The 11,909-nt window shown below is 42.9% G+C and overlaps 1 protein-coding gene across 1 annotated transcript; it reads right to left on the bottom strand.

The window, feature by feature from the left end:
- Nucleotides 1-889: 889 nt before the first annotated feature.
- Nucleotides 890-5,175, bottom strand: LOC110604894. The gene is made up of 6 exons (XM_021743184.2): nucleotides 5,072-5,175; nucleotides 3,570-4,706; nucleotides 2,527-3,500; nucleotides 2,301-2,415; nucleotides 1,510-2,189; nucleotides 890-1,410 (listed from the first exon to the last, which is right to left on the bottom strand). Exons 2-6 carry the CDS (start codon nucleotides 4,700-4,702, stop codon nucleotides 890-892), a joined length of 3,423 nt encoding a protein of 1,140 aa, XP_021598876.1. The 5' UTR covers nucleotides 4,703-4,706; nucleotides 5,072-5,175.
- Nucleotides 5,176-11,909: the final 6,734 nt, after the last annotated feature.

Raw genomic sequence — 11,909 nt, 5'->3', positions numbered from 1 at the left:
CGGCACTTTCGGCGGCCGAAACTGCTAGACAGAGACGAAAGTCTCCTTTCGGGGGCAAGCTTCGGCAGTCGAAAGGCTGCCTCCCCAGCCATGTTCGGCGGCCGAAAGTCCTTCGGCTGCCGAACCTGGTTTCTGCCAAAGGGCAGAAACTTGGCTCCATTTGCACATTTCGCCTCCAAACCTTCCAAACATGCATCAAACCTATTCTACAACACACAAACACAAGCATACATGTTCCTAGGGGCCTCACAACAACATAAACCCCATCTACAACACATCAAGCATCCACATTGTTCAAGAACATACATTTAGACCCATAAACATAACCATAACCTAAACATGCATTCTACCCCCATAGATCTACTTAAAACTTACTTTAAACATGAAATGAGCTTAAGATCGGCTCTTACCTCTTGAAGATCGAGAGAGAGACGACCAAAAACTCAAAGGTGGGAGAGAGAGGGTTCTTGAACCTCCAAGCTCCAAAACTTTGCTCAAAAGCTCAGATATTCAAAACAAAGTTAAAACAAATGAAAATCTTGAAAGATCTAGAGGAAAAACATCAAAGATGGGTGAGGGACGGCAGAGAGCTCACCTTGGCCAAAAATGGGGAAAAAGCTCACCCGTTTTCGGCTAAGGGACCCTTTTATAGTGGCTGGCCAGACCACGTTCGGGGCCGAATGTGCCTCCGCATGCATGCCATGTTCGGCGGCCGAACCTGAGTTTTCCTCCAATGCTATTTTCATGCAAAAACTCATTTTCCTTCATGCTTAAAACATAAAACACATTAAAACATTTTATAAAAACATGGTTTTACCCTACTAGAGGCTTCCGACATCCGAGATTCCACCGGACGGTAGGAATTCCGATACCGGAGTCTAGCCGGGTATTACAGTTGTAGCTTTCCTGTTGGATGTTGATGTTCTGCTTTAATCTGTTGGCAAACTAAGCATGTGGATACAAAGTCAGCTATTTCTTTCTTCATACCTGGCCACCAATAGTTTTCTCTAAGATCTCTGTACATTTTTGTACTTCCTGGATGCATAGAGTAAGCAGAACAATGGGCTTCCTCCATAATCTCTCTCTTCAAGCTTTCTACTCTGGGTACACATAGTCTATCACCAAACATTAAAGTTCCATCCTCCCTTAGAGAAAAGTCAGTACGTGTGCCATCTCTTACTTCATTACTGATCTTACTCAACTGCTCATCTTGATTTTGGGCTTCTCTGACTCTTTCTATCAACACTGGTCGAACTTTGAGAGTTGCTAACAATGCTCCTGCATCATCCACTGCTAGTTCTACTCTTAAGGATCTGATCTCTAGTAACAAAGGAAGCCGAACTGTTTTGAGATAGGCCAAATTACTAAAGGACTTGCGACTAAGGGCATCAGCTACCATATTAGCTTTACCTGGATGATATTCAATGGTACAGTCGTAGTCCTTAAGTAACTCAATCCACCGTCTCTGCCTTAAATTCAACTCCTTCTGTGTGAGAAGATACTTCAAACTCTTATGATCTGTAAAAATCTGGCAAGTCACGCCATAAATATAATGCCTCCATGTCTTTAATGCAAACACAACTGCAGCTAATTCCAGATCATGGGTGGGATAATTTACTTCATGTGGTCTAAGCTGTCTAGAAGCATAAGCTATCACCTTCCCATGTTGCATGAGTACACAGCCTAAACCCTTGTGAGAAGCATCACTATACACCACAAATCCATCTGTACTTGAGGGTAGGGTAAGAACTGGGGCTGATGTGAGACACGTTTTAAGCTTCTCAAAACTCTCTTGACATTCATCTGTCCATTCAAACTTTGCATTCTTTCGAAGGAGTTTAGTCAATGGTGCTGCAATGATGGAGAAATCCTGAACAAAGCGACGATAATACCCTGCTAAGCCCAGAAAACTTCTAACCTCTGTAACATTCGTTGGAGGATCGCAATTGACTACTGCTTCAATCTTCTTAGGATCAACCAAAACTCCATCTGCTGAGATAATATGCCCCAAGAAAACCACCCGATCAAGCCAGAACTCACATTTGCTCAATTTAGCATATAGTTGTTTATCTCTCAAAATCTGCAGTACTATCCATAAATGCTTCTCATGCTCTTCCTTGCTACGGGAATATACTAAGATGTCATCAATAAACACAATAACAAAGCTATCCAAGTAGGGCTTGAACACCCTATTCATGAGATCCATAAAAGCAGCGGGTGCATTAGTTAACCTGAAAGGCATAACAAGGAACTCATAATGCCCGTAACGAGTTCTGAAGGCTGTCTTAGGTATTTCAGACTCTTTGATCTTCAATTGATGATACCCAGACCGCAAATCAATCTTGGAGAATACCTTAGCACCTTGAAGCTGATCAAAAAGATCATCAATGCGGGGTAAATGATACTTATTTCGCACTGTGACTCGATTCAATTGTCTGTAGTCAATACATAACCTTAAGGAACCATCCTTCTTCTTCACAGATATCACAGGGGCTCCCCAAGGTGAAACACTGGGTCTTATGAAACCTTTATCAAGTAGCTTCTGCAATTGTGCTTTTAACTCCTTCAATTCTGCTGGGGCCATTCTGTATGGTGCCATAGAAATAGGAGCTGTACCTAGATTCAAATCAATAGAGAATTCAATCTCTCTATCTGGAGGCAACCCAGGAAGCTCTTCAGGAAATACATCAGAAAACTCGCTTACTACTGGTATATCTTCCAATTTAGGTCCTTCCCGACTACTGTTCATCACATAGGCTAAGTATGCTTGACAACCCTTCCGAAGCATCTTCCTAGTAGTCATGGCGGAAATCACATAAGAAGGAAGTAAATGCCTCTCCCCAAAGAAAGTGAACTTAGACCCTTCTGGACTATTAAATACCTCTGATTTCTCAAAGCAATCTATTGTGGCATGATGACGAGATAACCAGTCCATACCTAAGATGACATCCAGATCTTGTAGACACAAAGGAACTAGATCCACTAACAACTCATGGTCGCCCAACTTAACAACACAATCCCTATACACATGTTCACATACTACAGAATCCCCAACTAGAGTACTCACAGCTAATCCACAGTCTAAAGGTTTTAACTCTCTATCAGTATGCTCAGAGAAGGATTGAGATATGAAAGAGTGAGTAGAACCAGGATCTATAAGAATGTGTGCATCTTTACCAAAAATAGTTAACATACCAGTCACCACCTCTGGAGATGCTCGTGCCTCCTGCTGTGTCACAGCAAAAACTCTGGCCTGAGTGCGAGGTCTGCCGGGTTGCATCGTTGGTCTAGACTGAGAAGATGAAGTAGCTCCACTGGCTCTGCTTGTGCCAGGCCCCACTTGTGCCGTAGGTACACCCTGTGATGGTGTCACACCAGACCTTAGATTCTGAGGCGCCACTGATCCTTGCTGAGAACCACTGTCTCTGGCTATCAGCAATGGACAATCTCTCTTAAAATGTCCCGAAGAACCACATTCAAAACAACCCCTATCGAATTTTCTGCACTCCCCAACATGATGTTTACCACAGGTGACACATTAAGGAAAAAGTCTCTTCCTTTGTTCAAACCCAGAATCATATCCTTGTCCTTGTCCACGTGTCTGTGCCCTAAAGGAACTACCCACTGACTGTGCTACTGAACTCTGACTAGACTGTGGTCGAGCAACCTGCTGCTCTGTGTTAACAAAGGAACCTCTACCGCTACCACTGTATCCAGCTTGGGACTGAAATGAACTGCTCCCTCTCTTTGCTGGTCTTTCTCTGAACCCTTGTGAGCCCTGCAAATGCTTTCTACTCATCTTCTGTTCATACTCTTTCTCTTCTTGCTTAACTTTTTCAACATTCAAAGCTGCTTCCACCAACTCTCTGAAATTATTACCTCTGAACCAGGTCATAGATGATCTGATATTAACATGTAGACCCTGTCTGAATCGGTCAGATTTTGCTTCCTCAGAAGGCAATATATCTGAAACAAAGCAATAAAGATCTTCAAACTTGTCAACGTACTCTCTTATTGAGAGGCTTCCCTGAAACAGCCTGAAAAAGGCATCCTGTTTTCCTTTCCTGTAACTATCTGACAAATATTCCTGGCGAAATTCATGAATAAATTGATCCCAAGTCAGTCTGACTCCATGTCTACGACGGATGCCATCGAACCAAGCATCAGCCTTACCCTGAAGCAAACCATGTACATTATCTACCTTCTCTGGATCAGTCAACATCATTAATTCAAACACTTTTAGCACTTTCTTTAACCATTTATCTGCAATGTCAGCATCAGAGGAACCCTCAAAATCATAAGCTCCCAAACGTCTAGCACGATCCACTATCTCCCACGGATCTCTAGGTTTGGCTGTAACAGCAGCTGTAACTACTTGTGCCACAAAAGCACCCAAGTCTGCATTTATCTGGAAAGGATGGGCTGGTACTACAGGTGGAACAAAAGGTGGAACTACAGGTGCAACAGGAGGTGCAACTGCAGGTGCCAAGGAAAGCGATGGTGTAGTCGGATATGCCCCTGATTCAACACCATGAGAAACAGATTCTCCATGTCCTTCTCGGCTCTCAGATAACTCATGATCTGCCACCCCTTCAAGAGGCGGAGGTGCAACTGTAGGATCCCTAGGAGGTCGACCAATATCAGCTAATCTAGCTGTACGAACACCACGGCCCCGACTTCTATTACCTACTCTGGGCGGCATTGTCCTACAAACGAAAATATAACAAGAATTATCACAATATCATGAAACATACTGACTCGAGGAAAGTCTACAGAATCTATAAACCTTTGCTCTGATACCAAAAATTGTCACACCCAATCCCCAACAGTAGAGACTGATATGACCCGGAAAACTGACAGAACTTCCCCTGATATTTATACATATAAAAACAGGTAACCTGCTATAATTTCAAATAATAAAACCTATAGGAGAAAAAAAACTGATAGCTGGACTAGTCAATCCATAATATATTTACAACAACACAATACATTCTTCATTGAGCTGTACAATCTATACATGATCTAGCAAAATTATAAAAAGAAATAACAAAAGACCTAGGATTGGTCTGACCTCTTCTAGACTCTGAGTGAACGATGTGGAAGGAAGGACAAACAAGAAGATGAGGACTGCTGAGCAGATCACCAAAAAGAAACTGAAATATTAAAAGAAATATAAGGGTGAGTACAAACTACTCAGTGAGCGGATAAATAAATAACACAGGGGAAAGATAAGTTTAGGTACTTAATAGTACCTAATATTTAGCTAAAATAAATCAGCTGAATAAATACACGTGCATGCCATCAATATAAAATAAACTGTGAAAAATAGAATCCGCATACACTCATAATATGTTCCCTGCAGATAATGCTGGCATCTCAGGTATAATAAAATAATAACAGCCTGAGAGCAATGCTGGCATCTTAGGCTCTATAATGACAAATTTGGCCCAAGAGCAAATAAAATACTGGTCATACACATGTGCAGAGCTACCCCCAAAGGGTGACCACCTGACATACGCCCCAAAGGCTGTCTGTATATCAAGCGCTGTCCCAAAGACAGTATAAATATATATCATGCTGAAAATAAATCACCTGTCATCAAGGTGTTATCTGTTCGGTGCATATACAGAGTGTAATCGGCTATTTATTCAGCTGTGCTTTAAATTCAATTTCCATTTATGCAAGAAATATAAATTAACTGTATCCTTTCCCATTTTAAATAAACAAAATAACATATACACATATAAATATATTTAAGAAAAATATCAATGTTATATATTTATTCACTCACCAGAATACTTGGGATAAAAGACCTAGGTCGCAGGAGGACCCTTATTATCTATTCTGGAAGCTGGATCCTCTCCTAGAATTAAAAAGAAAATAAAATAATAAAAATGCTCTAGAACAATAATATAAAACGTAAAATTAGAACAATAATATAAAACGTAAAATACGAAATTTTAAAATATATTATATATATGTTTAAGAAAATTTGGGCAGTATTTCGGCATAGTTAGTCCTCCCAAAAATACCCAAACTCAACAAAAATACTCAATAAGCTGTAAATATTATTTAAATCAACCTATGAAAATCATAACTCACTTACCCAATTTTGGAGCCTCAAGAAGAAATTATTGAATTTCTGAACAGGATGTAGGTTTAATCAAGATCTAGCAGAGGATTTCAGACGTTTATGGGTTGATTGGGTTAAGAAGGAGGAGATTTGGATTAAAAGAGGATTTTTTTTTTAAAAAAACAACTTACAGAGCAAATGCTCTGTTTCTGGAGGAGGAAGACGGGCTCTGTTTCGGGAATGTTTCGGGACATTCCCGAAACCAGAGCGTTAACGCTCTCTTTCCTCTTCTTTTTTTTTTTTTTTATATGGGCCTGGGCCTGGGCCTGATAGGTAGATAGGGATTTCATCCGACCGAGTACCTCACCTTGGGGTGCTCCAGTGCTTTTTGTGAAAAAGAAGGATGGATCCCTCAGACTTTGTATCGACTACAGACAGTTGAACAAGGTCACTACCAAGAATAAGTACCCATTGCCAAGGATCGATGATCTATTCGACCAGCTAGCAGGAGCAGGATGTTTCTCCAAGATAGATCTGAGATCAGGGTACCATCAGCTAAGGATAAGGGAAGAGGATGTACCGAAGACAGCTTTCAGGACCAGATATGGGCATTATGAGTTCCTTGTAATGCCGTTCGGGTTAACCAATGCCCCTGCAGCATTAATGGATCTCATGAACAGAGTTTTCAGTCAATACCTGGATCACTTCGTTATTGTCTTTATAGATGATATCTTAGTGTATTCCAGGAATGCAGAGGAGCATGCCCAGCATCTGAGGATAGTCTTGCAGACCTTGAGAGAACATGGCTTATATGCCAAGTTCTCTAAGTGTGAGTTCTGGCTGAGGAGCATCTCATTCTTGGGGCATGTGGTATTAGAAAATGGAATTGAGGTAGACCCCAAGAAAGTGGAAGCTGTAGTTAACTGGCCTAGACCCACTACTGTGATAGAGATCAAGAGTTTCTTGGATTTAGCAGGTTTCTACAGGAGGTTCGTTCAGGACTTCTCAAAAATTACAGCTCCTATGACCAGACTGACTAAGAAGAACCAGAGGTTAGTGTGGACCGACCAGTGTGAGGAGAGCTTTGAGGAGCTAAAGAAGAGGTTGACTTCAGCACCGGTGTTAGCTCTGCCGACTAGTAATGAGGACTTCACAGTCTTTTGCGATGCGTCCCGTGTGGGACTGGGTTGTGTGCTAATGCAGAATGAAAGGGTGATTGCTTATGCTTCTAGGCAGCTGAAGAAGCACGAGTTGAATTACCCTACACATGACCTGAAAATGGCAGCAGTAATCTTTGCACTCAAGATGTGGAGGCATTACCTCTATGGGGTTAAATGCGAGATCTTCACTGATCATAAGAGCCTGCAGTACATCTTGAGTCAGAGAGATCTGAATCTGAGGCAGAGAAGATGGGTAGAACTGCTTAGTGACTATGATTGCAAAATCCAGTATCATCCGGGTAAGGCGAATGTTGTGGCAGACGCCTTAAGCCGGAAATCACTTAGTAGTTTGTCCCATATTGCAGCAGAGAGAAGATCAGTGGTGAGGCAGTTCCTTGAGCTCATGAATGAAGGTCTACAGTTGGAGTTGTCTGGTACAGGTGCTTTGGTAGCCCAGATGAGAGTGGCACCCGTGCTTCTGGAGCAGGTGGCTCAGAAACAGCATGAGGACCCAGAGTTAGTGAAGATTGCCAGGACTGTCCAGTCAGGCAAGAATGAAGAGTTCAGATTTGACAACAAGGGGATCCTCCGCTATGGGAGCCGATTGTGTGTACCAGATGACGTAGGGCTAAAGGGAGACGTTATGAGGGAGGCTCATAATACCAGATACAGTGTTCACCCCGGAGCCACCAAGATGTATCAAGATCTGAAGAAAGTGTATTGGTGGCCAGCTATGAAGAAAGAAGTGGCACAGTTTGTGTCAGCCTGCGAAGTGTGTCAGAGGGTGAAGCTGGAACATCAGAAGCCGGCTGGAATGCTCAACCCACTACCTATTCCAGAGTGGAAATGGGAGAATATAGCTATGGACTTCGTGGTGGGGTTACCGGCAACGTCCAACAGATTGGACTCCATATGGGTGATTGTGGATAGATTGACCAAATCTGCTCACTTCATCCCTGTCAGGAGTGGCTATTCTGTGGATAAGTTGGCACAGGTGTATGTTGATGAGATTGTCAGGCTGCATGTGGTTCCTGTTTCTATAGTGTCCGATAGAGGACCCCAGTTCACCTCCAGGTTTTGGCGGAGTCTGCAGAACGCTATGGGTACTAGGTTGGATTTTAGCACTGCTTTCCATCCCCAGACGGACGGACAATCAGAGAGGACCATCCAAACAATAGAGGATATGCTCAGAATGTGTGTGCTGGATTTTGGCAGTTCTTGGAGGCAGCATCTACCTTTAGTGGAGTTTGCCTACAATAATAGCCATCATGCCAGCATAGGGATGGCCCCATATGAAGCTTTGTATGGAAGGAAGTGCAGATCGCCTGTCTGTTGGGAAGAAGTAGGAGAAAAGGCCTTGGCAGGGCCTGAACTGGTAGAGATCACCAGTAGGGTGGTACCCATAATCAGAGAGAGGATCAAGACTGCTGCAAGCAGACAGAAGAGTTATGCAGATATCCGCAGAAGGCAAGTAGAGTTTCAGTAGGGGGATTTGGTATTGCTCAAGGTGTCTCCAATGAAAGGGGTGATTCGGTTCGGGAAGAAAGGTAAACTAACTCCACGGTACATCGGACCCTTTGAGATCTTGCAGAAGATCGGAAATGTATCGTATAAGCTGGATTTACCTGCTTCAATGGAGAGAATCCATCCGGTTTTCCATGTTTCCATGTTAAGAAAGTTCGTGTCAGATCCGAGCAAGGTTCTTAGTGAGCCTAATGTGGAGATCCAAAAGGATCTCACCTATGTTGAGCAGCCAGTATGGATCCTAGACACCCAGATCAGAAAGCTAAAGAACAAGGAAATCCGGATGGTGAAAGTCCTTTGGAATCACCACAACATCGAAGAGTATACTTGGGAGACACGGGAGTCCATGCTCCGGCAATATCCTCATCTCTTCTAAGGTAAGTGTTATGTGTTCCTATGTGTATGTTTATGTGCATTGCATGTATGTTTTATGTTTATGTTATGCATGTGCTAGTTGAGCGACATTCGGGGACGAATGTTCTTAAGGGGGGAAGAATGTAATACCTGGCTAGACTCCGGAATCGGGATTCCTACCGTCCGGTAGAGTCTCGGATGTCGGAAACCTCTAAAAGGGTAAAACCATGTTTTTATAAAATATTTTAATGTATTTTATGTTTTTAAGTAAAAAGGAAATTGAGTTTTATATGAATTTGACCAAGGAGGCATTTCCAGGTTCGGCCGCCGAACGTGGGATGGTTTAGGGGGCATGTTAGGCTTCCGAAAGTCTCAAAAGGTTCGGCCGCCGAACCTCATGTTCGGCCGCCGAACTTGCATGAGATGTGGGGGCACGTTCGGCTGCCGAAAGGTGGTCTGCCAGCCCTATATAAGAGCTCCATGGCCGAAACAGGCGAGCTTTCTCCCCATTTTCGGCCACGGTGAGTTCATGCTCTCCTTTGGTTCGTTTTTGATGTTTTTCCTCCGATCTTCCATGTTTTAACAAGCTCTATGTTGATTTGAAGAGATTTGAGCAAAAAGAGAAAGTTTTGAAAACTTGGAGACCAAAGAGCGGATCTCTCACATCTCTGAGTCGGATCGTCTCCCCTCTCATTCTACAAGAGGTAAGAGTAGATCCATAGTTCCTTTCATGTTTTAAGTAAGTTTTATGAAGTTTCTTGGGGTAGAAATGCATGTATAGGTTTATGTTGAGTTTTTGGTTAAATGTGTGTTTATGAACAATGTATGATAATTGTGTATGTTTGATGTGTTGTAGTTGGGGTTTAGGATAGTTTGAGACCCCTAGGTGTTGTTGTATGGGTGTATGCATGCTTTGAGAGAGTTGGATGCTTGTTTGGAAGGTTTGGGAGGAAAGTGTGCATTGAAGAGCTGAGTTTCTGCCCTTTGGGAGAAACCAGGTTCGGCAGCCGAAAGGATTTTCGGCCGCCAAACCTGTCTGTGAGGCAAGCCTTTCGATTGCCGAAGCCTGCCCCCGAAAATGGACTTTCGTCTCTGGAGGGCACTTTCGGCCGCCGAAGGTGCCGCCGAACCTGCATGACTTTCGGCTCTAGAGGGACTTTCGGCCGCCGAACCTGTTGCTGAAAGTGCCCTGTTCAGCCTTCCTTTGCATGTTTTCTATGGATGTTTTGAGGTGTTTTAGGGGATTTTTGGGGAGTATTTTTAGAGTCATATTCATGTTTGTTAGGTCCCTCATTTGAGTCCACCTGTGTAGGTTCGGACCCGAGGAACCGAGGACCCCAGCAGTGAGATAGCTGCTTTCGAGTCTTGTCAGAGCTAGCCAGAGGTGAGTGGAATAACTCTTTATGTTTTAAAATAAATAAATGGAAGTTTTCGCATGATTCACGCATCACGAATACCATGATGATATACTAAGGTGTTTGCATTAGAATTCACGAATATGTTGCATTGCATATTATGTTGTTGATGCGGATGAATGTTGGATGATCCATTAGCCCTCATATGTTATGATATGATGATATGATATGGAAGTCCAGGCGTGCCTGCTCTACGCTCTTGGCACTATATAAGGGAAAGTCCGGGTGTGGCCTGCACTATGCCCCCGGCACTATTGGATATGTATGTTATGCTATGGAAGTCCAGGCGTGCTTGCTCTACGCCTCTGGCATGATTAGACTGTATAGAGGGCTAAGTGGTGACAAGTTCATCCTTGATGTGAAATGTTTGTGCTGTGATGCATTCCATGATATCATACGTTTTAAATGCAATGTTTTATTATTCTGCTCACTGGGCTCTAGTAGCTCACCCCTCTCCCTCAATCCCCAGGTTTGCAGGTACAGGGTAGACCAGGAGGTCAACAAGAGTAATGAAGTTATGGTCATGTAATAGCTAGTGTGGACATGATAAATGTTGATATGTAATGTTTAGTACAGTAATGTAATGATGTTATTGAGGATAGAATTGTGCTTGACCCTAGTATGTTGTTAATCCCTTTGAGTACATGATTTTTATGATGCTTATGTAAACCAAACTCAATCCATATTATGTCACCCCATTGGAGCATTGATGAGACTCCATGGAGGGGTTAATGTTTATGATTATGTTTATGTATAATGTATGCACAGGTTGAGTTTGGTGAATGAATGAAAAGGAAAGTTCAAAATTTTTATGTATGTGTTGATCATGTATGGGATTAAACACGTATGCAGGATGTATGTTTGGCTTGCTACGGGTCCCGGCGGCCTTAAGCCGATCTGGATCCTAGCGCCGGTAGCGGTCCGATTTTCGGGTCGTTACAACCCTAATGAGGTACGTCATCGGTCTCGAAACATAACCGCCAACACCACAAAACAAGCTGAACAGAAGAAGACCCCAGGGAGGCAGGTGTCCGATCCCAAAACATGACCACTGGTACCATAAAATCGGCTGGGGAACAAAAGCCAATAATGAAAGCCCAACGTTAACAAAGGCTATAAGCCCAAGAAAGAAATAATAAAAAATACACAGCCGACCTAAGAAAGGACCTCGGTACGAATAAGGCTCAACAAACAGACAAAAACCTTGCTCCAACCTTACAAAAAAAGCTCGGATCGCATATGAATAACAAATAAAAATATGGCTCCGACCTCACACGAAGGTTCGGACCATAAGAACACAAGTGAAAAACTCGAATCCGACCTCACCAAGGGTCATGAATTGCAGCAATACCAGCAGAAAGCTTAGCTCTGACATAGTTAAAG

The sequence above is a fragment of the Manihot esculenta genome, chromosome 17 (genome assembly GCF_001659605.2).
Source record: "Manihot esculenta cultivar AM560-2 chromosome 17, M.esculenta_v8, whole genome shotgun sequence".
Lineage (NCBI taxonomy): Eukaryota > Viridiplantae > Streptophyta > Magnoliopsida > Malpighiales > Euphorbiaceae > Manihot > Manihot esculenta.
Note: the sequence above shows the minus strand (reverse complement) of the source record. Positions and strands in the feature narration are given on the sequence as shown.

Coding starts and splice junctions, on each gene's coding strand:
- LOC110604894 (XM_021743184.2), bottom strand. CDS start 4,702: ATGCCGCCCAGAGTAGGTAATAGAAGTCGGGGCCGTGGTGTTCGTACA. Junction 3,501..3,569: donor GGACAAGGATATGATTCTGG/GTTTGAACAAAG, acceptor TGGGGAGTGCAG/AAAATTCGATAGGGGTTGTT. Junction 2,416..2,526: donor GCAGAAGCTACTTGATAAAG/GTTTCATAAGAC, acceptor ATCGAGTCACAG/TGCGAAATAAGTATCATTTA.